The sequence below is a fragment of the Taeniopygia guttata genome, chromosome 29 (assembly GCF_048771995.1).
Source record: "Taeniopygia guttata chromosome 29, bTaeGut7.mat, whole genome shotgun sequence".
NCBI classification, from domain to species: Eukaryota; Metazoa; Chordata; class Aves; order Passeriformes; family Estrildidae; genus Taeniopygia; species Taeniopygia guttata.
The window spans coordinates 5442366-5465904 of NC_133054.1; the positions used below are offsets into that span (position 1 = coordinate 5442366).

The window sequence follows — 23539 nt, forward strand, 5'->3', positions numbered from 1 at the left end:
AAGCGAGCACTGGGTCAGGTCCTCGGAGCGGAGAAACGGGAACCAGAACCCCCCCGGTGCCCCCTGGTATGGCCCTGGCACGGTCCCGGTGCCCCTCGGGCTCAGCCCGGGCTCGCTCCACACCGGGGGTGTCCCCCCGGGGTCACTCCGGGGTCCTGAGCTTGCCCTCGGGGCTCTGGCCAGGCCCCCCTGGCCGGAGGGGACAGGAAAGGGACAGTGGTCACTGCGGTCACTCCGGTCACTGGGGTCACTCCGAGGTGACCACAGCTGCGTGGGGAGGGGCCAGAGAGGCCTCGGGGGTGTCCTGGAGGCTCTGGCCAGAGTGGACACTGGGGACATGGCCAGAGTGGACACTGGGGACACAGCCAGTGGCCAGGGGGCCACCAACCCAGCAGGACCCACTGACCCAGCTGGAGCCACATCCCTGTGTCCGGTCCCTGTGTCCGTCCCTGTGTCCGTCCCTGTGTCCGTCCCTGTGTCCATCCCTGTGTCCTGTCCCTGTGTCCTGTCCCTGTGTCCATCCCTGTGTCCGGTCCCTGTGTCCATCCCTGTGTCCATCCCCGTGTCCATCCCCGTGTCCATCCCCGTGTCCATCCCTGTGTCCGGCCCTTGCTCGGACACTGGGGGGTCACTGCCCGCCCATCCCCTCCTGGTGCCACCCCGGGTTCCCTCCCGTCCCTAATTAGCCGGGGACATTCCCGGCATAGCTGCAGCCCCTAATGAGGCTCCTGCTCGCTCGTAAAATCCCCCTTTAAAATCCCCCATTAAAAATCCCCCATTTGAAATCCCCCTTTAAAATCCCCTTTTACAGCCAGGGGGCTGTGCCAGGACCCCAAATGTCCCCAGCCCATCCCAAATGTCCCCAGCCCTGTCCCAAATGTCCCCATGTCCCCGTGCCCATGTCCTCATGCTTGATGTCCCCAGGGCACTGTCCCCATGTCCCCATACCCGATGTCCTCATGTTACTGTGGTGATGTCCCCGTGGTGATGTTCGCATGCCCAGTGTCCCCATGTCCCCATTCCCGGTGTCCCCAAGGCAGTGTCCCCATGTCCCCATTCCCGGTGTCCCCAAGGCACTGTCCCCATGTCCCCATGTCCCTGTCCCCATACCCGGTGTCCCCATGGCGCTGTCCCCATGTCCCCATTCCCGGTGTCCCCAAGGCACTGTCCCCATGTCCCCATGTCCCTGTCCCCATACCCGGTGTCCCCATGGCACTGTCCCCGTGCCCAATGTTGTCCCCATGCCCTCTGTCCCCAAGGACTCGGGCCCTGCTGGCCTTGTCCCCCTGCCAGCCTGGCACTGTTCGGTGTCCCCTCTGTCCCCCCTGTCTCCCGGGGCTGTCCCCAGTGCCACCCCCAAGGTCCCCAAACCCCTCCCCCGCCCCCGGGAGGTGACAAAGGTGACACAAAGGTGACAATGGGGATATCGCCACCCGCAGAGCGCCGGGGCTGGAGCTGAAACCTCGCAGCTCTCGGATTATTTCTCTTTTTTTTCTTTTTTTAAAAAAGAACTAATTTTAAATTTTTTTTGGAAATTTTTTTTATTCTTTCTTTTTATATTTTTGCTGTTCAAGTGCTGAGTTCGGCCCCGCCCCCCCCTCCCCCGGGACCCCCCCCCGGGACCCCCCGGGTCCCCCCGGAGCGACAGAACGAGGGACAAAAACAACGAACGGACCAACAGAAAAGGAACCTAAGACGTCACGCACAGCCCGAGAGCGGGAAATAATTAGAATAATTAGAATAATTAGAATAATAATATACTCGGGGGGCCGCCACCCCCCCCCCCGCCACCCTCTGCCTGTGGCACCAGTCAGCACCGGGCACTGGGACCAGTCAGAGCCGGGCACTGGGACCAGTTAGAGTTGGGTACTGGGACCAGTTAGAACCGGGTACTGGGACTGGTCAGTCCTGGGCAGTGCCTGGAGCTGGGGGGTTCCAGTGTCCGGTCCTGAACTGGTCCCAGTTCCCACCCTCCCTTCCTGTCCCCTCCAGTGCCACCTGCCCGTGCCAGCCCCGGGTCCCCGCGGGCTTTTTGGGGTGCGGGACCGCGGCTTTTGGGGCTCCCAGTCCCTCCCAGCGGTTCTGGACCTCTCCCGGTGGGGGCAGCGCTGGCCACGGAGGCATCCCCTGCCCCGCTCCGGCCCCGGACCCCCCGGGCACCGACGGGCAGGGCCGGGGGGCGCCGCGACCCCCGACCCCGGATTGGCATCCCCGGCTGGGGGTCACCGCGAGGGGCTGGGGGTCACTGGGGCCAGGCTTGTGCCCCTTTTGGGGGCGCGGGGACCCCTCCCTTCCCTTCCGCCCCCCTCCCCGGCTGTCCCCATCCCCGTTCCCTCGCTGCGGGCCCCGCCGGCGACACCAGGGCGGTGGCACCGGGCGGCGGCACCGGGGGCCCCCTAAGTGCTGCGGCGGCAGGAGGGGGGGCCCGGGGGAGCCGCGTTCCTCCCCCCGGGGCCGCCCCGGCCCCGTGAGCGCTCCGGGGCTCCGCGGGGCTGCGGCGGAGCCGGCGACAAGTGCTAAAGATGCCGAGAGGCCCCGGCCCGTGAGTCCCCCTAAGTGCTGCTCCGCCCGGAGCCCCCCGGGCCGGGGCCGCGTCCCCCCGCGGCCCCCTGGGGATAAGTGCTGGGCCCGGGGGCCGCGGGGGCCGCGGGGGCTTCTCCCCCTTCCCGGAGCCTCCTCCGGCCGCGGCCGCTCCGGCGCCGGGGCCGCGCCCCGCCCGCATCGCTCGGGGCCGGGAGGAACCGCGGGAGCCGCGGCGGAGCCTGGGGAGACGCGGGGGGTTCGTTCTCACGTGAAACAAACACAAACAACAGGGGAAAAAAAAAAAGAAAAAAAATAAAAACAAAACCCAAACCCTCCGAGGGCAGCGGGAGGCGAATGTGCGGCGTAAGCGGAATTTCAGCCCCAGCCGGAGCCTCCCAACAATTCTGGTGTCGCCTCCGGGTGACCCCCGGGCCGCCGGACCGCCCTCACCCCCCGGGAAAGCGCCGGGGCCCCGGGGCCGGTGCCAGGGCTGCATCCAAAGCCCGGGCGGAGGCTCCGGCCCCTGCGGCCGCCCTTGCCCGGGGGTCCCGGGGCTCTCCGGGCCGGAGCGGCCCCTCCGGAGCCGGTCCCGGCTGCGAGGGGAGGGAGCGGGGCGAGCGCCGGCCGGGAGGGCGATTAATAAATAAATAAATTAAAGAAGGGAGGCGCTTTCCTCCCGGTCCCGGGGGTCCCGCGGCCGGACCTCGCTGCGGCCGCGGGGACGGGGTCACCCCGCCTTGGGTGCCACCAGCGGTGCCACCAGCGGTGTTCCCGGCGCTGCTCCAGGAGCACGGGGAGACGCGGGGTGCGCTCGCTCTTCCTCCTCGTCCTCCTCCTCTTCCTCCTGCTGCTGCTCTCCCCGCTGGGCTGGCCCGGGGGAGCCGCCAGCCGGGGCCGTGTCCCCGCGGTGTCCCCGTGTCGCCACCGCGGCCCGGGGGTCCCGGCGCCCCCCCGTCCCCCCCTTTCCCTTCTCCGTCCGCTCGCTTTTATTGCACAATGCGCGTGGGATCGCGGGGTCGCTGCTCCGTGGGATTCTCCTCCTCTCTCTCTCTCCTCCGCCGTCCAAACCGATTTCAACGCTTGGCCTTTGTCGCTTTTCGCTTCCCGCCCCGCCCCGAACCGACAACAAAACCAGAAAGAAAAAAAAACAAAAAAAAAAAGCGGCAAAAAAGAGGAGGCCGCGGGGGGCAGGGGGGGCTCGCTCGGAGGGGAGGCAGGCAGGGGGAGGAAGGAGGGCAGGCGGGGCGGCTCTAGGAGCAGCCGCAGCGATCCACCACCATGCCGGGGATCTTGCCGTAGATGATCTGCTGCTTGTCGTTGAAGTAGAGCATGTTGATGGGGGACATCTTGGTGGGCGTGCAGCAGGGCCCGGCCGAGCCGCGGGGGTTGGCCTGCTGCACCAGGTGCGTGTGCGGGTACTTCTGCATGAACATGTACTCGCACTGGCCCGAGCAGTAGTTGGCCTTGTAGCGCTTGGGGGCGATGATCCAGTCCCAGCCGAACGCCTCGAAGTCCACGGTCAGCGGGTAGCGGCAGCAGCGCGACTCCGCCGAGTGCTCGTCGCAGTCCAGCCCCAGGTTCCGCCGCGAGCGCTTGTTGTTCTCCAGCACCCGCAGCTCCATGAAGGGGTGCTGGGGACCGGGACGGGGACAGGGATGGGGACAGGAACAGGGTCAGGGGACAGGGACAGGGATGGGGACAGGGACAGGGACAGGGACAGGAGGGGACAGGGACATTAGGGACAGGGGACAGGGACAGGGACAGGGACAGCAGGAGGGGACAGGGAGAGGGACAGCAAGAGAGGACAGGGACAGGGACAGGGAGAGGGGACAGGGACAGGGACAGTGGGGAGGGGACAGGGACAGGGATGGCCGAGAGAGGACAGGGGGCACAGGGATGAGGGGACACGGGAGACAGGGACAGCAGGGACAGGACAGGGACAGGACAGGGACAGGACAGGGACAGCAGGGAGGGGACACGGGACAATGGTGGGAGGATACAGGACAGCAGGGAGGGGACACAGGACAGTGACAAAGGGACAGTGGTGAGGGGGCGGTGACATGTCCTGGAGGTGTCACCAGCCCCACGAGAGTGTCACTGTCCCCACGGAGCTGTCACTTGTCACCCGTGACCTGTGACCCCCACCCTAAACTGCCACCAGCCCCCCGGAACTGTCCCTGTCCCTCAGACCTGCGATCCCCCAGGCTGCCACCACCCCTCGGAGCTGGCACCGTCCCCGAGCCCCGTCCCAGCACCCACCCAGTGCCCCTTGGGGACACCCCAGACCCCCTCGAGGACACCCCAGACCCCCTCGGGGACACCCCAAACCCCCATTCTCGGGGCAGTGCCACCCACCAGCCCCTCGGCGCCGGGCCCCAGCGAGGTGACGGCCAGGTCGTTGCCGTTGGGGTCGAAGGCGTTGATCTCGATGCCCCAGTTATTGTGGGGCTGCTTGAACCAGTTCTGCAGGACGTGCTTGAAGTCGATGCTCTGCCAGTGGCCGGCGCGGGAGTTGAGCTCGATTTTCAGCGAGCGGATGCGGATGTGGCGGCTGCCCTGCTCCGTGACGGGCTTGAGGCGCAGGATCTGCAGGTAGACGGTGGCGGTGTGCTGCACCGGCCGCAGGTACACCCAGAGCTGCGCCTTCACCACCTTGGTGAACATGACCTTGGGGCTGAAGTTGAAGAAGCAGCAGTGCGGGCTGCCCTCGATCTGCACCGCCGGGTCCGCTGCGGGGCGAGGGACGGGAGAGAGGGGTCAGGCTGGGCCTGGGGAGCCTCGCTGGGACCCCCCGGCCCCGCTCCGGGACCCCCGGCCCTGCACCGGGATCCCCGAGCCGTGATCCGGGACCCCCGAGAGGCACCAAGGGACTCCCCTGGCCCCGCACCGGGACCCCCGAGAGGCACCGAGGGACCCCCCAGCCCCGCACCAGGACCCCCGAGAGGCACCGAGGGACTCCCAGCCCCACACCGGGACCCCCGGCCCCACACTGGGATGCCCAAGAGTCACTGAAGGACCCTCAATGGGATCCCCCAGACCCTCTCTGAGACCCCCCAGCCCCACTCGGGGACCCCCAGCCCCACTCAGGAACCCAGGACCCTCTCTGAGACCCCCCCCCCAGCCCCATGCTGGGACCCCTCAGGCCCTGTGACGGGACCCCTGAGCCTCCCTCCAGGACCCGAGCCCCTCCCTGGGACCCCCCAGCCCCCTGCCAGGACCCCCGAGCTCCTCTCTGGAATTCCCAGCCCCACTCAGAGACCCCCGAACCCCAAATGGGGATCCCCGAGCCTCATTCTGGAATCCCCAGACCCACACTGGGACCCCCGAGCCGCACTCTGGGATCCCCGAACCGCACTCTGGGACCCCCCCCGCTCCTCTCCATGGCCCTCCCACCCCTTGGGACCCCCGAGCCGCCCTCCGGGGCCGCCCCGGCCCCACTGCGGGACCCCCGAGCCACTCGGGGGTGAAGGTCGGGGCAGAGCCTGGCCTGGGGTTCGCCCGCTCGGGGGTCCCCGCTCGCCCCCTGCCCCGCGGCCCTGGGGGGCTCAGGAGCAGCCCGGAGCGAGCCCCCCACGGGGGGGGGTCCCGGCCTGCGTGGGGCGGGGGGCTCCGGGCCCGCGGCACCTGCTCGGGGCCGCCCCTTCCTCCCCGGGGATGCGCCGGGTGCGGGTCCGCATCTCCCACCCCCCACACCCCCCACAGCTCTCGGGGGGCTCCCGCAGCCCCCCAAACCCGGGAGGTGACCAAACCCAGCGCCACCAGCGGCGGGGCGGTGACAGCCCCGATCAGCCCCGGGCTCCGGGGGTCTCCCCGCCGCCCCCCGGCCCGGCCCCACATCTGGGTCGAATTGAGCGGGGAATTCGCCCCCCGCCCCCGGCCCGCCCCGGTCAGGTTTAATCGCGCCCAGCTGCGGCGCGGGGCCATTTGCTGCGCGGGGGTCACGACACCGGCAATGTCGCCGAATGTCGCCGAATGTCGCCTCCCCTCGCCGACCCTTCCCCGCCGCTCGCAAATGGGGCTGGGGGCGGCGGGGACCCCCCACTCAACCCCCCCCACGCTGCTCAGAGCCACGAGAGACCCCCCACCCCCCCACCCCAGCTCGGCGGGGGCTTTGTCACTTTGTCACTTTTTGTCACTTTTTGTCACTTTTTTGTCACCGGGGCTGAGGTGGCACCGGCGCGGGGGGGGTGGGGGGCGGCAACGGGGCCGGTGGGTCCCGGTGGGAAGTGGGGGGGACTTGGGGGGCTGCAGGTGCCACCGTGGCGCCACCAAACCCCTCCTTGGGGACAGCGGGGACATCGCTGTCCCCCCCCCCATCCCGCGGGCCATCCCGGGCGGGGGGGGGGGACATCGGGCGCGGCGGTGATGAGTGGGGGGGTCCCGCGGGGGGGCCGCGCCCCCGCTGGCCGCGGTGCCAGGATGCTCGTCCGGTCGCTGTGGCAACGGGGGATAAAGGTTACCGGGACACCGGGCACAGCTGGGCCCGTGCCGGGCGGGGGGCGGCCCCCGGACCCCCCCCCCCACCGCTCTTTGTTCCGCATTCGGGGCCCCCCGCTCCGAGCCCCCCACCCCCTCCCCGAGGGGTCGGCGCTGTCCCCCCGGTCCTGGTGTCGCCCCCTCCTCGTGTCGCGCTGACCTTGAGCGGCTCCCCCCGGACCCCCCCCACCCCCCGCGGGTCGCGGGGGTCACGGGAAGCCCCTCGGGGTGTGTGTGTGGGGGGGTTTAGGAGCCAATTTAACCCTCTCGGCTCCTCCCCGCAGCTCGGGGCCCCCACCCGGGAGGGGTCTCGGGGGGCGGGGGGCGGGGGGAACCCGAGAGTTTTATGGCTCCGCTGCGCCCATAAAGCGCCTTCCCCTCCTTCTGTTCAGGAGCCATAAAAACCCCGCAACCCCCGGGGGGGGCGAGCCGAGAGAGGGGAAAAAATAAAAATCAAAATAAAAATCAAAATAATAACGGAGCGGAGCCCCCCCCCTCCCCTCCCCGGGGCGCATCCGGGCCCGTGGGACCCCCCAGCCGGGGGGGGGTTCGGTGTTTTATTTTGGGGGAGCCCCCGAGCTGTGAAAGGGGCGGGGAGGGGGGGCCCCCGAGAGGAAAACCCCAGCGTGTCGTCAATTTTATGGGTAATAAAATTTCAAAGCCGCCCGAGCGCATTTAATGCCTGGGAAGGAAATTCGGGGAGGGGGTGGCAGCGCCTCACACCTCCCTCCCTTCCGCTCCCCCTCGCCCCCCGCCCCCCCGGGGGTCCCGCGCCGGGAGCAGGTGGAGAAATCCCGGGGGAAACTGAGGCAGGGGAGGGGCAGAGCCCAGCCCGGCCCGGCCAAGTGCCCGTGTCCCCTCCCGGAGCCCTGGCTGCGCTGGCCTGTCCCCAGCACGGCCTGAAGTCACCCCGATGTCACCCTGATGTCACCCCGATGTCACCCTGTCACCCCAATGTCACCCTGATGTCACCCCAATGTCACCCTGTCACCTTACTGTCACCCTGATGTGGCCTTGCTGTCACCCTGGTGTCACCCTGTTTTTCACCTTCCATCACCTGGCCTCATGTCACCCCAATGTCACCCTGCTGTCACCCTGATGTTGTCCTGTTTGTCACCCCAATGTCACCCTGCTGTCACCCTGTTTGTCACCCCAATGTCATCCTGCTGTCACCTGCTGTCACCCTGATGTCGTCCTGTTTGTCACCCTGCTGTGGCCTTGCTGTCACCCTGTTGTTACCCTTCTGTCACCCCGCCACGTGCCCCATGCCCCGCGAGGTCACCGTGCCACCTGCCCCGTGCCCCCAGTCCGCTCCCAGTCCCGGTGCCAGCTCCCAGTGCCAGCTCCCAGTGCCACTGCAGAGCCATGCCAGTGCCTGGTGACAGTCCCCAGTCCCTAGTCCCAGTCTGAGCTCCCAGTCCCGGTCCCAGTCCCAGTCTGAGCTCCCAGTCCCCAGTCCCAGTATCAGTCCCAGCTCCCAGTCCCGGTCCCAGTCCCAGTCTGAGCTCCCAGGCCTAGTCCCAGTCCCAATCCCATCTTCTGGTCCCAATCTCAGCTCCCCGTCCCACTCCCAGTTCCCAGTTTCAGTTCCCAGTTTAAATCCCCAGTCTCAGTCCCCAGTCCCATTCCAGTCTGAGCTCCCAGTCCCCAGTGCCCATCTCAGTTCCCAGTCTCGGTCCCAGTCCCCAGTTCCCAGTCCCCAGTCCCAGTCCCAGTCCCAGTCCCAGCTCCCAGTTCCAGTTTCAGTCCCAGGTTGCAGCTCGTGGTCCCAGTCTCAGCTCCCCATCCCAATTTCCAGTCTCAGTTCCCAGTCCCCAATTCCAGTCTGATCTCCCAGTGCCCAGTGCCCTGTCTCGGTTCCCAGTCCCAGTCTCAGCTCCCAGTTTCAGTCCCCAGCCTTAGTTCCCAGTCCCCAGTTCCAGTCCAAGCTCCCAGTCCCAATCCCAGTCCCCAGTCCCAGTTCCTGGTCCCAGCACCCAGGCCCAGGTCCCAGTCCCAGCTCCCAGTGCCCAGTGCAGCTCCCAGTGCAGCTCCCAGTGCCAGCTCCCAGTCCTGTGTCTCCAGTCCCAGTTCCCAGCTCTCAGAACCAGCTCCCAGTCCTGTGTCCCCTGTCCCCAGTCCCAGCTCCCAGTCCCCAGTCACCAGTCCCAGTTCCCAGTCCCAGTCCCCGGTGTCAGCTCCCAGTGCCACCTCCCAGTCCCCAGTGCCAGCTCCCAGTAACAGCTCCCAGCACTCAGGACCAGTCCCCAGTCCCAGCTCCCAGTTCCTGTCCCCAGCTCCCAGTGCCACCTCCCAGTCCCCAGTGCCACCTCCCAGTCCCCAGTGCCAGCTCCTGCTCCCCAGCACGGGGCCCCTCTCCCAGTCCCCTCTCCTGGTGCCCGGTGCTCTGTCCCCTTGTCCCCTCTCTGTCCCCTCGTTGTCCCCTCAATGTCCCCTCGTTGTCCCCTCTCTGTCCCCCCTCTATCCCCTCTCTGTCCCCTCTCTGTCCCCTCACTGTCCCCTCTCTGTCCCCCCGTCCCCGCACACGGACCGTCCCCGCGGGACCCGCACAGACCGGGGGTGGGGGGGGAGCACCAGAAGGACCCGAGGAGGGCTCAGGGACCCCCGGAGGCCCTCGGGGACCCCCGGGAGGGGCTCAGGGACCCCGGGGGGAGGTGGTGGCGGGGGGGGGCTCAGGGAGGACATCGGTACCGAGCGGGGAGGGCAGCGGGGGAGCGGGAGGGGACCCGAGGAGGGGCGGGGGGGGACCCGCGGCGGGGCTGGGGGGCCGGGGCGGGGGTGGGGGGAGTCCTGCGGCGAAGTTTGCAGCGGAACAAAGGGCGGCACTGACTTTCCTGGGCCATGCTGATGACGGTCTCGGTGGTGGCGTGGTACTCGTCCTCCTCCAGGTACTCGTCGTGCTGCAGCGAGTCCCCCTGGAAGTCGTGGAGGTCCAGGAGCTGCTGGAGCGGGGGGGCCTTGGGCAGCAGCTGCTTCACCACCTCCCGGGTGATGTTGGGCGCTTCCTTCAGCCGCAGCTTGCTCAGGATCTGCGACTTGATGCTCTCCAGCCGCAGCTCTTTGCTCTGCCGCCGCCACAGGCACACGGGGCAGGCGGGCTCGGGGGCGGGGGGCTGCTCCACCGACCCCCCCCCAGCCACCGCGGCCACCAGCGAGCCCAGCAGCCAGCACAGCGGGGCCATGCCGGGGGGGGACAGCAAAAAATGCATCGGGGGGAGAAGGGGGGATTAAAAAAAAATAAATTAAAAAAAAAAACCAACAAAAAGAGAAAAAAAAAACAGAAACAAGAGGGAGGGGAAAAAAATAATAATAAAAAAAAATAAAATAAGCAAACCCTTCCCCACCGGGCCGCCCCCCCGCCCCGCTTCCACCGCAGCGCGCAAGGGGGGGGAAGGCGGTAACGGCGGCGGGGGCGGGGAAGCGGGGACCCCGGGGGGGGCCGAAGGGGGGGGGGGGATGAAAAAAAGCGGCGGTAGCGGCGGCCCCGGGGTTTTATACCCCAAGAGAAGTGTGTCGTCAGCGGCCTTGATTGGCTGCGGGCGCACAAAAGAGGTTCTGGCAGGGGCTTGGCACCAGCCGCCGCCGGCCCCCCGAGCCCCGGGAACGGCCCCGCCGCCGCCCGGTGCGCTCGGGCACCCCCGCCCGCCCCTCGGCTCGGGGGGGCCCGGGGGGCGGCGCGGCCCGGCCGCGGCTCCCGGCAAGTGCGGCGGGATGGATGCGCGTCCCGGCAAGTGCGGCCGCCCCCCGGACCCCCCCGGCAGCCCCGGAGCCCCCCCGGCCCCGCTCGGTGCCGGCCCCGCTGGAACCGGGCACCGGCGGGTTCCGCCAGCCGCGGCTTCCAGCAGCGACCGGCACCGGCGGATCCCGTCTCGGGGGTGCCTCCCGGCACTTGGGGGGCTCGGGGACCCCCGGGGGGGGCTGGAACTCGGGGTACGGGGGTGAAGCTGCCCGCGCTGGAGCATCCTGGCACCGGGAAGTGCTGCCGGGGCATCGCTCCGGGAGGGACAAGGACATCCCGGCACGGCTTGGGGGGCACCGGGACCCCCGGGGGTCACGGGGGTCCCGGCCCCAAAGCGGGGGCGATTTTGGGGGGGGGGGGGACACAGGGGGAGCCCGCCCACCCCGCACCGGCACCGGGCAGCGCTTCCAGGAGGAGCCAGGGGAGGAAGGAGGGAACCCCGGTGCTGAGATCACCGTGGGGACCCCCCGGGTGACCGGGGACCCCCGCCCCCCTTTTTCCCGGTGCCCGCCCCATCAGAACCATGGAGAGGGGAAGACCCGCCGGGGATGCACCGGCGGGCGGGGGGGCTCGGGAGGGGGACACGGCCCTGGGGGGGTCCCGGTGGGTTTTTGGTGGGGGGGGCAGCGGCTCCGTTGCCCCCCGGTCCCGGGGGGGATCGGTGCCGGTACCGCAGCACCGGGGGCAGCGCTCCCCCGCGCGGCGGGGGCGTTTTGGGGACACGGGACACGCGACAGGCGACACGGGACCCCCGTCACCGCCACCGAGCGTCCCCCGCCGCCGCCGCGGTGTCACCGGTGCCGCCGCCCGGGGGGCGGGGAGGGGAGGGGGTCGCCCCCCGCTTTGTCCCCTCCCCGCCGGTGCCGCGACCCCCCCGGTGTCCCCGCACTCCGGCGGGACCCCGGGCCCGCGGGGCCGCGGCAGCGAGCGGGTTAAGCGCGGCCGTGACGCGGCCCGGTCCCCGCCCACGGGCGGCCCGCAGGAGCTGTCAGCGGCCCCGGTAACGGCGGCGCGGGCGGGGGGCGGCCCCGGGGGTCCCCGAGGTGTCCCCGGGGGTGGGGACGGGCTCTGGGGGGGGGTCTCCGGTGCGGGGATGGCGGGGGAGGGGAAATTTGGGGTCGTTCCGGGATCGTTCCGGGGGAGCCACATCACCCCGCGCCTCCCGGGGGACAGCGGGGACCCCCCCGGGCCGAACCCTTCCCGTCCCCGCGGGACAGAGCCACCCCCACGCAGGGACACCTTGGGGACAGCCTTGGGGACAGCCCCGCGTCCCCACGGCCACCCCCGTGGCCGCCTTTGTGTCCCCGCGTCCCCACATCCACACGGCCGCGTCCCGCGTGTCCCCGTGTCCCCCCCGTCCCCGTGTCCCCGTGTCCCCACAGCCCCGTGTCACCCTGTCCCCACGTCCCCACACTCCCGTGTTCTCCTGTCACCCCTGGCTCCAGTTATGTCACCCTGTCCCCATGTCCTCACATCCCCATGTCCCCAAATCCCCACATCCCAGTGTCCCCACACCCTGATGTCCCTCTCTCCCCCTGTCCCCACATCCTAATGTCCTTCTGTCCCCACACCCCAATGTCCCCAAATCCCCACACCCCAATGTCCCCAAATCCCCACCCCCAATGTCCCCTGTCCCAAATGTCCCCCCGTCCCCACCCGCCAATGTCCCCCTGTCCCCTGTGCCCCATCCCCATTCGGGATCGCTCCGGCTCCTTTCCCAGCGCATCGCTGACCCCGCGGCTGCCCCTGCCAGGTGTCGGTGTCGCGGTGTCGCTGTCGCTGTCGGTGTCGCTGCCGCTGTCGCCGGCGGTGCCGCGGGCATGGCGGGGCTGCTGCCGGCGCTGGTGGCGGTGTCGCAGAAGGCGGCGGAGGTGGCGCGGCTGTGCCGGGCGGAGGAGCCGCTGCTCCGCCTGCGGCCGGCCGAGAAGTCGGGCCCGGAGCGCAACGCCCGCTTCCAGCGCGACTTCAAAACGCTGGCGGACGTCCTGATCCAGGAGCTGATCAAGCACGACCTGGGGACACAGGTGGGGACAGCCCGGGGGTGGCCCAGCTGGGGCTGGCACCCCTCGGCCTCCCCTGAGCCCCCCGGTGTCCCCCCAGTTCCCCGAGCTGCGGGGGCACATCCACGGGGAGGAGTCCAGTGAGTTCAGGGACGCGCAGGGTGAGTGGGGACAGCGGGACAGGGGGACAGTGGGGACAGTGGGGGGACAGAGGGGACAGAGGGCCCTGTGCCATGGCCCTGGCAGGTGGCACAGTGACAGTGCAGGTCCGTGCCACCCCGGGTGTCCCTGTGCCATGTCCCTGTGTCATTTGGGGTCCCGGCAGGTGGCACGGTGACAGTGCGGGTCTGTGCCACCCCGGGGGACACGGTGGCCCTGCTGCTGGCCGTGCTGGGCCCCGAGCAGACGAGGGCAGCCGAGCTGCTGGCAGAGGCCGTGCACCGGGAGGTGACACTTGGGGACACGGATCTGGATGGCATCGACCCCGGAGTGTCCCCAGGGGACCTGGGAATCTGGATAGACCCCATTGGTGAGGGGCGTGGGGGGGGGGACGGGGACGGGCACAGGGAGGGGATGGGGAGGGGACAGGGATGGGGACAAGGATGGGAACAGGATGGGATAGACGGGATAGAGGGGATAGAAACAGGGACAGGGATGGGGACAGGAATGGGGACAGGGATGGGACAGGGACGGGGACGGGGATGGGACAGGGATGGGACAGGGAATGTTGTGGGGTGGGGATGGGGATGGGGACGGGGACAGGATGGGATGGGGACAGTGCCAGGGATGGGAACAGGGAGGGGACAGGGATGAGGACAGGACAGGATGGGATAGAGGGGATTGAAGGGATAGAAACAGGAGAAGGGACAGGATGGGGACAGGGAATGTTGTGGGGTGGGATGGGGATGGGGACAGGGACAGGATGGAGACAGGGCCAGGGACAGGATGGGATGGGGACAGGGACAGGGCCATGGCTGGCACCCCGCTGACCCCCTGGCACCCCCCAGACTCCACCAACGAGTTCATCGGGGGGCGCGAGGACGTGGCCCCCATCGATGGCATCGCACCCGAGGGGCTGTGCTCGGCCCTGGTGCTCGTGGGGGCCTTCGACCGCCACAGTGGGGTCCCAGTGCTGGGGGTCATCAACGAGCCCTTCTTCCAGAGGGACCCCCAGACCCACAGGTACCCCCGGAGCCCGCACCCCGAGACCCCTGACAGCCCTGACCCTGCCCCGGGGTCCCTGTCACCCCTGATCCCGGGGTCCCAATTCTCCCATCCTGGGGTCCCTGTCCCCGTTTGACCCTCCCATCCCGGGGTCCCAATTCCCCCCATCTCGGGATCTGAATTTTCTCCATCCCAGGGTCTCTGTCCCCCAATTTCCCCCATCCCAGGGTCCCCACCGCGGTGTCCCCCACCCCATCTCAGGTGTCCTCCGTCCCCACAGGTGGCAGGGTCGCTACCACTGGGGGGTGGCCCACAGCGACACGCGGCTGTGCTCGCTGTCCCCTCCGGTCCCGGGGTCCCAAATTTCCCCATATCGGGGTCCCCATTTCCCCCATCCCAGGGTTCCCAATTTCCCCACCCCGGGGTCCCTGTCCCCCCAATCTCAGGTGTCCCCCCTGTCCCCTCTGTCCCTGCAGGTGGCAGGGTCGCTACCACTGGGGGGTGGCCCACGGCGACACGCGGCTGTGCTCGCTGTCCCCGCCGCTCCCGCGGCCGCGGCCCCGCGTGGTGCTGAGCCGGGCCGAGTCGGAGGCGGTGCGGGGGGCTCTGGGCTCCCTGGGCGGGGGTCCCCCGCTGCTGGCGGCCGGGGCGGGGTACAAGCTGCTCTGCGTGGCGCTGGGGCTGGCGGACGCCTTCGTGCTGTCGCTGCCCACCACCTTCGCCTGGGACTCGTGCGCGCCCCACGCCATCCTGCGGGCCCTGGGCGGCGGCGTGGTGGCCTTGGAGGGGGCGCTGCGGGCACGGCGGGCGGGGGGCACCGGGGAGCCCCCCGAGCTGCGCTACCACCGGCCCGAACCGGGCCGGGCCGGGCCCCAGCGTTGGGCCAACCGCGGGGGGCTCGTGGCCTTCGTGCACCCCCCGCACCTGCGGGCCGTGCTGGCCGCGCTGGGCGAGCTGGGCGAGCTGGGAGAGCTGCCGGGCTGCTGACACGGGGCGGGGGGATTTGGGGGGATCTGGGGGGCTGGGACCCCGGGGAGGGGGGATTTGGGGGGCTGAGACCCCGGGGAGGGGGAATTTGGGGGCCTCGCATCCCGGGGAGGAGGGATTTGGGGGGCTGGGATCCCGGTGAGGGGGAATTTGGGGGGCTGGGACCCCGGGATGGGGGATTTGGGGGCATTTGGGGGAATTTGGGTGGATTTGGGGGGCTGGGACCCCGGGGAGGAGGGATTTGGGGGGCTGGGACCACGAGGAGGGGGGGATTTGGGGGGATTTGGGGGGTTGAGACCCCGGTGAGGGGGGATTTGGGGGGCTGGGACCCCGAGTGTGAGGCACAGTGGGGCCAGGACCCCGGGTGTGGGGTCAGAGGTTACAGGGTCCCCAAGTTTGGGGTCGGGGGGATTTGGGACCCCGAGTTTGGGGTCGGGGGGATCTGGGACCCCGAGTTTGGGGTCGGGGGGATTTGGGACCCCGAGTTTGGGGTCGGGGGGATCTGGGACCCCGAGTTTGGGGTCGGGGGGATTTGGGACCCCGAGTTTGGGGTCGGGGGGATCTGGGGCCCCGGTGCGAGCTCAGAGTCCCGAGTTCCCGGTGTCCCCTCGGTGTCCCCAAATGTCCCCAAATGCCCCCCAATAAAGCATCCCTCGCAGCCGCTCGTGTTTCGGGGGTCCCGGGGCGGTGCCGGTGCCGGTCCCGGGGCGGTGCCGGTGCCGGTGCCGGTGCCGGTGCCGGTGCCGGTGCCGGTGCCGGTGCCGGTTCCGGGGCAGTCCCGCTGCTGGGGCGGTCCCGGGGCGGTCCCGGGGCTCTCTCGGCTCGCCCCCGTCACATGATCCGGAGCCCTCGGGAAGGGCGGCGGTGAGCGGGACCGGGAGCGCCGGGAGCGGGTGGGGAACGGCACCGGGACCAGGGGGAACGGGGGGGAAACGGTACCGGGACCGCGGGGAGTGGGGGAAAGTGGTACCGGGACCAGGGGGGGAACGGCACCGGGACGGGGGGACCGGGGGGGAAACGTGGGGACCCGGGAGGGGAAATGGTACCGGGACCGCGGGGAGTGGGGAGGGACCAGTACCGGGACCACCGGGAACCGGAGGGGGAGCGGGGCAGGGGGAGAGCAGCCCGGGAACTTCGGGAGCACCGGGACCGGGAGATGAAGCAGCACCAGAACCGAGACCGGGATCTGGGAGGGAGCGGCACCGGGACCGGCGGGAGTGAGGGAGCGGCACCGGGAGCAGCACCGGGCCCGGCCCGGCGGTTCCCCGGTGGCGGGGCTCGGTACCGGCCGCGGGGCCGGGCCCGGTGCCGGTGCTGAGCGGCGGCTCCCGCAGCACGGCGGGGCCATGGCGGTCGAGGGGGGGATGAAGTGCGTGAAGTTCTTGGTTTTCTTCTTCAGCTTCGTCTTCTGGGTGAGTCCGGGGGGCACCGGGAGGGGGGCCGCTGCCGGTAGAACCGGGCGGATCCTCCCCGGAGCCCCGGGTTTGGGGGCCCCGGTGCTGGGGGAGGGGGGGATGTGTTGTCGCCGTGGGTGAAGCCACATCCTGTCCCTGTCCCGGGGGGGGGGACACGGGGGGACCCCAAGGACCGGGGGGGACCGGGGGGAGCCCCGGGAGAGGCGGGAGGCGGCTTTGGGGAAGTTGGGGTGAGGAAAGAGCGGCGGGAGCCAACGGCCGGAGCGGGCGGGGGGACACCGGGGGGGGACACCGGGGGGGACACCGGGGGGGGACACCGGGGGGGGACACCGGGGGGGACACCGGGGGGGGGACACCGGGGGACACCGGGGGGGTCACCGGGGGAGACACCGGGGGGGGGGACACCGGGGGACACCGGGGGGGTCACGGGGCCCCTTCCCGTCCCCCCACGTCGCCGCCCCGGCGCCACCGGGCTGAGTCACCCCTCGAGTACCGGGCGGGGGACACCCGGTGACACGGCGGGACACGGTGCCAACCCCCCCGCGCCCCCCCCGCGCGTGTTTGTGCAGCCGAGCCCACGCCCCGCGGGCACAGCGGGCACGGGAGGGGGCTGGGGTGGGGGTCCCGGTGGGGTGAACCCCCCCCGGAATCCACCGGGACCCCCGGGAGGGGTGGGGGGCGGCCCCCCCCGCGCACACGCGTGGCCGGAAGGGCCGAACTTCCTGCGCTTCCCGCTGCGGCCGCTGCCCCTCCCGTGTCCACCCGTGACACCCCCGTGTCCCCTCCCCCCATGTCCCCTCCGTGTCCCCCCCGTGACACCCCCGTGTCCCCTCCCACCGTGTCCCCTCCGTGTCCCCCCCCCGTGTCCCCGTGGCAGCGATATTTGGGGAGGGGGTTTGCAGGGTAATTTGGAGAGGGGGCTTGCAGGGTAATTTGGGGAGGGAGCCGGGCCGGGGGGCTGTGCAGCGATATTTGGGGAGGGGGTTTGCAGGGTAATTGGGGAGGGGGTTTGCAGGGTAATTTGGGGAGGGGGCCGTCCCGGGCCCCGTCCCACCCTCGCCCCCTCCCCAGCTCTGCGGCGCCGCGCTGGTGGCCGTCGGTTGCTCGGCGCTGCTGGGGCCGGGCCGGGCCCCGCTGGTCCCGGGGGGCGGCGCGGGCTGGAGCCCCGCGGCCGTGCTGGGGCTGGGGGTCCTCATCTTCCTCACCGCCTTCCTCGGCTGCTGCGGCGCCTGGCGGGAGAGCCACTGCATGGTCACCACGGTGAGGGGGGGCGCCGGGACCACCCCGGGACCACCCAAAAAACCCCACCCGGGAACCCCGCTGGGACCACCCCGGGACCCCCACTGGGAAACCCCCGGGAAACCTCCAGAAAACCCTCGGGACCCCCCGGGACACCCCCAAACCCCCTCTGTGACCACCCCTAGACCCCCATAAACCTCCTTTGTGCCCCCCCAAACCTCACTGTAAGCCCCCCAAACCCCCTCTGTGCCCTCCCCAGACCCCCCAAACCCCCTCTGTGCCCCCCCAAACCCCCTCTGTGCCCCCCCAAACCCCCTCTATGACTCCCCCAGGCCCCCCTAAACCCCCTCTAAGACCCCCCCAGACCCCCAAACCGCCACTATGACCCCCCCAAATCCCCTCTATGACCCCCCAGACCCCCCCCAAACCCCCTCTATGACCCCCACAGACCCCCTAAACCGCCACTATGACCCCCCCAAACCCCCTCTATGACCCCCCAGACCCCCAAATCCCCTCTATGACCCCCAGACCCCCCCAAAGCCCCCCTGACCCCCCCGTGCCCCCCCAGTTTGCCGTCCTGCTCAGCCTCATCTTCCTGGTGCAACTGGCCGCCGCTGTCACCGGCTACGTCTTCAGGCACAAGGTGGGGGTCCTACCCCCCTGTACGCCCCCCCCGGGGGTCCCCACCCCTCTGTGCCCCCCCGGGGGTCCCGAGCCCCCCGTGACCCCCCCGGTGCCTCCCCAGGTACACGGGCTGGTGGAGGAGGGGCTGTGGCGGGCGCTGAGGAGCTACGAGGAGGACGCGGCGCTCAGAGCCACCCTGGACAGCTTCCAGCAGGAGGTGAGCACCCCGAATTTGGGGAGGGGGCTGCTGCTGGACCCCCCCCGGCATTGCTGACCCCTCTGCGTGCCAGCTGTCCTGCTGCGGGGTGAACAACTACACGGACTGGGCCAGCGTGGGCAGCTTCGGTGCCAACGACTCCGTGCCCAGCTCCTGCTGCCGCCAGCCCAGCGCCGCCTGCAACCTCCACCCCACGCCCGCCACCGTGTTCGCCAAGGTGAGACCCCTCCCCAAATTCATCTCCGGCTCTCTGGGGGTCCCCCCTGACCGCCCCAATGTGCCCCCCTCCCCAGGGCTGCCTGCCGAGCCTCGAGGCCTGGGTCAGGAGGAACCTGGTGGTGCTGGCGGCCGTGGCGCTGGGCGTCGCCTTCTTCGAGGTGAGAGCCCGAAATGGGGGGTGAGACCCTCCTGAAATGGGGGGTGAGACCCTCCCCCAAAATGTGGGCTGAGAACCCCCCCAAATGTGGGGTGAGACCCCCCATATCAAACTGACCGCCCCAAGTGTGAGTGAGCCCCTTTTCCTTCTTCCCCTCCCCAAATTTAACTGGCACCCCCCAAGTGTCACCGACGCCCCCAGATCTGTCCCCCCACGGTGTCCCTTTCCCTGCCCCCCCAATGTCCCCTCCCCATCCCCCCATTGTCCCCTCCCTGCCCCCCCCATTGTCACCTCCTTGTCCCCCCATTGTCACCCTCCTGTCCCCCCAGGTCCTGGGCGTTGTCTTCTCCTGCTGCCTCATGCGGGGGATCCGCAGCGGCTACGAGGTCATGTAGCCCCCCCCCAAATTCCTGACCCCCTCCCGGGGGTCTGGGGGATCCCCACGTGCCAACCCCCCCCCCCCCCGGGGGTCCGGGGGACTCCGGGGGACCCCCGGGTTTGCAATAAAGAGGAAAAGCTGGAGTGTGACTTGGGGGTCACTTTGAGGGGTTTGGGGTCCCTCATGTGTTTGGGGGGGGGTCCCTCATGGGTCTGGGGGGTCCCTTTGAGGGGTTTGAGGGGGTCTTTGGGGTTGGGGGGTTCCTCCTGGGTAGGACAAGGACCCTGGTGGGGTTTGGGGGTCTCTAATGGGGTGTTCCCAAACCCCGAGCCCGAGCAGAGCCAGGACAGATGAGTTTGGGCCGTTTATTGCCCACATTTGGGGGTTTATTTTGGGGTTTATTTGGGGGGTTTATTTTGGGTCTGGGGTCCCCAGTTGGGTCTGGGGTCTCAGGGCCTGCTGGCCGCCGGCCGGGGCAGGATCAGGGCCAGCGCCAGGTCCATAAACCCCATGTCAATGTCCCCAAACCCAAATCACAGCCAGAACAGGTGGGTTTGTGCTGTTTATTGCCCACGTTTGTGAGGTCCCCAGTTGGGTCTGGGGTCCCCAGTTGGGTCTGGGGTCGGTTATTGGGTCTGGGGTCGGTAATTGGGTCTGGGGTCTCAGGGCCCGCTGGCGGCCGGCCGGGGCAGGATCAGGGCCAGCGCCAGGTCCATAAACCCCACCCCAATGTCCCCAAACCCCAATCAGAACCAGAACAGGTGGGTTTGTGCCGTTTATTGCCCACGTTTATGGGGTCCCCAGTTGGGTCTGGGGTCGGTAATTGGGTCTGGGGTCTCAGGACCCACTCGCGGCTGGCCGGGGCAGGATCAGGGCCAGCGCCAGGTCCAGCAGCACGGCGGGCAGGTAGGACGCGGGCAGCCAGAGCAGTTTGGCGTCCCAGCCCGCGCTGTAGCGGCTCCGCGGGTGCCGCGCCCGCAGCGCGTGTTCCACGCAGCGCGACACCTTGGCCAGGTCCGGGTCACACAGCAGCGCCAGCAGCCGCCGCTGCAGCCGCAGGTCTGGGGACGTGGGGGGACACTGAGGCACGGGGAACGGGGAATGGGGACATGGGGGGAAACTGAGGCATGGGAAACGGGGAAACTGAGGCATGGGGAACGGGGCATGGGACTGGGGCACGGGGAACAGGGTATGGGGACTGGGGTGTGGGGAAACTGAGGCACGGGGAAACTGAGGCACGGGACTGGGGCACGGGGACTGGGTTATGGGGACTGGGGTGCGGGGAAACTGAGGAACAGGGAAAAGGAGGTACAGGAGAAACTGAGACAGGGGAAACTGAGACAGGGCTGAGACTCTGAATTTGGGAGGTGGAAAGGGGAAACTGAGGCAGGGGTGAGATCCTGGGTTATGGGGAATTCAGGAAAAGGGAAACTGAGGCAGGGCTGAGTCGCCGCCCCCCAGGGGATGCCCTAAAGAGGGAAACTGAGGCAGGGCTGAGTCGCTGCCCCCCGGGGGATGTCCCAAAGGAGGAAACTGAGGCAGGGCTGAGTCGCCGCCCCCCGGGGAATGCCCAGGGGGGTCCCCGGTGCCCCCCGCCCCCCGGCCCGTCCCCCGCTCACACTGGGGCAGGAAGTGCTCCCCGTAGCTGCTGCGCGTGGCCGGCTCCAGGCGCTCCCAGCGCTGCCGCAGCGACGCCTCCAGCGCGCTCGCGTCCGTGGCGTTGGTCTTGAAGAAGCCCGGCTCCACCACGCTGACCTTGACCCCGAAGTGCCACATGTCCCGCCTGCGGAGGGGACACGGGGTGGCCACAGGGGTCACGGGGTGGCCGGAGGGGTCAGGGGGTGGTCAGAGGGGTCAGCGGGTGACCAGAGGGCTCAGGCCGTGGCCGCAGGGCTCAGGCCGTGACCAGAGGGGTCAGGCTGTGGCCGGAGGGGTCAGGCTGTGGCCGGAGGGGTCAGGGGGTGACCAGAGGGGTCAGAGGGCTCAGGGGGTGGCTGCAGGGCCCAGCCCGTGGCCGGAGGGGTCAGGGGGTGACTGCAGGGCCCAGCCCGTGGCTGCAGGGTCACAGCCCGTGGCCGGAGGGGTCAGGGGGTGACCAGAGGGCCCAGCCCGTGGCCGGAGTGCCCAGGTGTTGACCGCAGGGCCCAGCCCGTGGCTGCAGGGTCACAGCCCGACCCGCCCGGCCCAGGCCAGCCCGCACTCGCTCGCTCACTGACCGCAGGCTGTCGGAGAAGGCCTCGATGCAGAACTTGGAGGGGCAGTAGCCGCCGCCGTTGGCCGAGACGCGGCCCAGCACGCTGGAGGTGTTGACCACGCGGCCCCGCGCGCGCTTCAGCAGCGGCAGCAGCGCCAGCGTCACCTCGATGGCTCCGAAGGCGTTGACGGCCATGACCCGGCGGAAATCCTCCATGTCCATCCACTCCGTGGGGCCCATGGGGCTGGCCACGCCGGCGTTGTTCACCAGCCCGAACAGCCCTGGGGGGCACAGGGGGTGAGGGACCCCCAAACTTGGACCCCCAAACTGGGACCCCCAGTGACCCCTGGGACACCCAGAGGGTGGGGGACCCCTAAACGGGGACCCCCAAACCGGGATCACCAAACTGGGACCCCAGACCCTTTTTCCCCCCCTCACCTTTATCCCCTCTGCTCCTACCCTTTCCCAGACCTCTCCCCAATCCCCCAGACCCATTATCCCTCCTCACCTTTGTCCCCCCATGCTCCCCCTACCCTCACACCCTTTCCCAGACCTCTCCCCAAGCCCTGAGACCCTTTTTTCCCCCCCTCACCTTTCTCCCAGCCCCCTCCCCAAGCCCCCACACCACTCCCCAAGCCTCCAGACCCCTTGTCCAAGCCCCGATACCCCTCCCCAAGCCCCCAGACCCATTTTTTCCCCCCTCACCTTTCTCCCAGACCCCCTCCCCAAGCCCCCAGCCCCCTCCCCAAGCCTCCAGACCCCTTGCCCGAGCCCCCAGGCCCCACCCCAAGCCCCCAGACCCATTTTTTCCCCCCTCACCTTTCTCCCAGCCCCCCTCCCCCAGCCCCCAGCCCCCTCCCCCAGCCCCCACACCTCCTCCCCCAGTCCCCAGACCCCTCCCCAAGCCCCCACACCCCGTCCCCAAGCCTCCACACCCCCTCCCCAATCCCCCAGACCCCTCCCCAAGCCCCCACACCCTTCCCCAAGCCCCCAGACCCATTTTTCCCCCTCACCTTTCTCCCACACCCCCTCCCCAAGCCCCCAGCCCCCTCCCCAAGCCCCCATACCACCTCCCGCAGCCCCCACACCCCTCCCCAAGCCCCCAGACCCATTTTTTCCCCCTCACCTTTCTCCCAGCCCCCTCCCCAAGCCCCCACACCCCTCCCCAAGCCCCCACACCCCCTCCCCCAAGCCCCCACACCCCTCCCCAGCCCCCACACCCCCTCCCGCAGCCCCCAGCCCCCTCCCCAGCCCCCAGCCCCGTTTCCCCGCTCACCTTTCTCGCCCACCTGGCTGCGCACCCACTCGGCGGCGCGGCGGACGCTGTCGGGCTGGGTGACATCCAGCAGGGTGGTGCTGAGCTGGGTGCCGGCGCAGGCCCCGCGGAGGCTCTCGGCGCCCTGCGGGGTCAGGCAGGCCGCCAGCACCCGGTAGCCGCTCCGGGCCAGCCGCCGCGCCAGCAGGTTGCCGAAGCCGCTGTCGCAGCCCGTGATGAAGACGTGCTTGTCGCTGACCGTGGGCAGCGTGCGGCGGTCCCGCAGCAGCCAGCCCAGAGCCCAGACCAGGGCCAGCAGCGCCAGGTACAGCCACATGGCCTGGGGGGACAGGGGACATGTGGGACCCTGCTCTGTGTGACCCCCAGACAGAGACCCCCACCCTGTGTGCCCCTGCCAGCGCCAGGTACAGCCACATGGCCTGGGGGGGGCAGGGGGACATGTGGGACCCCCACTCTGTGAGACCCCCACCCTGCCTGACCCACACCGGGACCCCCAGAGAGACCCCCACCCTGCCTGACCCCCACCCTGTGTGCCCCTGCCAGTGCCAGGTACAGCCGCATGGCCTGGGGGGTCAGGGGGCACCTGGGACCCCCTCTGGGACCCCCTGAGAGTGGCCGGCTGGGACCCCCCACCCTGCCCAGAGCACGGGGGTCTCCCCCCCGAGGGCAGAGTGGCCACTCGGGACTGACCCCCCCAAACACGCCCCGGTCACTCGGGACCGACCCCACCCCGGCCACTCGGGACCCACCCCCCCCTCCCCCGGTCACTCGGGACTGACCCCGGCCCCGCTCCGGCCACTCGGGACTGACCCCCCGGTCACTCGGGACCGACCCCGGCCCGCTCCGCCTCCGCTGCCCCCACCTTTGGGGGTCTCTGCCCTCTCGGGGTGGGTGGGGGGCCCCCCAAAGCCCCTCCCGGGACCCCCCGGC

At 70.0% G+C, this 23539-nt stretch overlaps 4 protein-coding genes across 6 annotated transcripts; 2 read left to right on the top strand and 2 right to left on the bottom strand.

Annotated features, from left to right (window-relative positions):
- Positions 1–1619: 1619 nt before the first annotated feature.
- On the bottom strand, positions 1620–11329 carry GDF11 (growth differentiation factor 11). The gene is made up of 3 exons (XM_041711616.2): positions 9830–11329; positions 4879–5252; positions 1620–4154 (listed from the first exon to the last, which is right to left on the bottom strand). The coding sequence occupies exons 1-3, from the start codon at positions 10206–10208 to the stop codon at positions 3774–3776; spliced, it is 1134 nt and encodes a 377-aa protein (XP_041567550.2). The 5' UTR covers positions 10209–11329; the 3' UTR covers positions 1620–3773.
- Positions 11330–11499: 170 nt separating this feature from the next.
- INPP1 (inositol polyphosphate-1-phosphatase) lies at positions 11500–14904 on the top strand. Of its 2 annotated transcripts, XM_072919665.1 has the most exons (6): positions 11500–11738; positions 12492–12762; positions 12839–12899; positions 13064–13267; positions 13746–13920; positions 14379–14904. In XM_072919665.1, exons 2-6 carry the CDS (start codon positions 12559–12561, stop codon positions 14887–14889), a joined length of 1155 nt encoding a protein of 384 aa, XP_072775766.1. In that variant the 5' UTR covers positions 11500–11738; positions 12492–12558; the 3' UTR covers positions 14890–14904. The 2 variants fall into 2 exon arrangements, with proteins under 2 accessions (XP_072775766.1, XP_041567549.2); XM_041711615.2 differs by lacking the exon at positions 11500–11738 and having other exon boundaries at positions 12142–12762.
- A 722-nt stretch (positions 14905–15626) lies between these two features.
- Positions 15627–19282, top strand: CD63 (CD63 molecule). 2 transcript variants are annotated; one of them, XM_041711625.2, is made up of 8 exons: positions 15627–15753; positions 16224–16301; positions 17376–17564; positions 18112–18186; positions 18289–18384; positions 18458–18601; positions 18678–18761; positions 19090–19282. In XM_041711625.2, the coding sequence occupies exons 2-8, from the start codon at positions 16236–16238 to the stop codon at positions 19153–19155; spliced, it is 720 nt and encodes a 239-aa protein (XP_041567559.1). In that variant the 5' UTR covers positions 15627–15753; positions 16224–16235; the 3' UTR covers positions 19156–19282. The 2 variants fall into 2 exon arrangements, with proteins under 2 accessions (XP_041567559.1, XP_041567560.1); XM_041711626.2 differs by having other exon boundaries at positions 15669–15782.
- A 619-nt stretch (positions 19283–19901) lies between these two features.
- On the bottom strand, positions 19902–23068 carry RDH5 (retinol dehydrogenase 5). Its single transcript, XM_041711620.2, has 4 exons — positions 22610–23068; positions 21356–21614; positions 20759–20922; positions 19902–20200 (listed from the first exon to the last, which is right to left on the bottom strand). The coding sequence occupies exons 1-4, from the start codon at positions 22923–22925 to the stop codon at positions 19977–19979; spliced, it is 963 nt and encodes a 320-aa protein (XP_041567554.2). The 5' UTR covers positions 22926–23068; the 3' UTR covers positions 19902–19976.
- Between the last annotated feature and the right edge of the window lie 471 nt (positions 23069–23539).

Bases quoted from the DNA above. Each gene is read 5' to 3' on its own strand.
- INPP1 (XM_041711615.2), top strand. From the start codon at position 12,361: ATGTCCCCTGTCCCAAATGTCCCCCCGTCCCCACCCGCCAATGTCCCC. The intron at 12,763-12,838 runs GTGGGGACAGCC...GTGTCCCCCCAG, and splicing joins AGCACGACCTGGGGACACAG to TTCCCCGAGCTGCGGGGGCA. The intron at 13,268-13,745 runs GTGAGGGGCGTG...GGCACCCCCCAG, and splicing joins AATCTGGATAGACCCCATTG to ACTCCACCAACGAGTTCATC.
- RDH5 (XM_041711620.2), bottom strand. From the start codon at position 22,925: ATGTGGCTGTACCTGGCGCTGCTGGCCCTGGTCTGGGCTCTGGGCTGG. The intron at 21,615-22,609 runs GTGAGCGGGGAA...TGTGCCCCCCAG, and splicing joins CAGCCAGGTGGGCGAGAAAG to GGCTGTTCGGGCTGGTGAAC. The intron at 20,201-20,758 runs GTGAGCGGGGGA...CCACGTCCCCAG, and splicing joins GGAGCACTTCCTGCCCCAGT to ACCTGCGGCTGCAGCGGCGG.
- GDF11 (XM_041711616.2), bottom strand. From the start codon at position 10,208: ATGCATTTTTTGCTGTCCCCCCCCGGCATGGCCCCGCTGTGCTGGCTG. The intron at 5,253-9,829 runs GTCAGTGCCGCC...CTCGCCCCGCAG, and splicing joins CATCAGCATGGCCCAGGAAA to CGGACCCGGCGGTGCAGATC. The intron at 4,155-4,878 runs GTGGGTGGCACT...CCCGGTCCCCAG, and splicing joins GGCCCGGCGCCGAGGGGCTG to CACCCCTTCATGGAGCTGCG.
- CD63 (XM_041711625.2), top strand. From the start codon at position 16,236: ATGGCGGTCGAGGGGGGGATGAAGTGCGTGAAGTTCTTGGTTTTCTTC. The intron at 18,385-18,457 runs GTGAGCACCCCG...TCTGCGTGCCAG, and splicing joins TGGACAGCTTCCAGCAGGAG to CTGTCCTGCTGCGGGGTGAA. The intron at 18,602-18,677 runs GTGAGACCCCTC...CCCCCTCCCCAG, and splicing joins CCGCCACCGTGTTCGCCAAG to GGCTGCCTGCCGAGCCTCGA.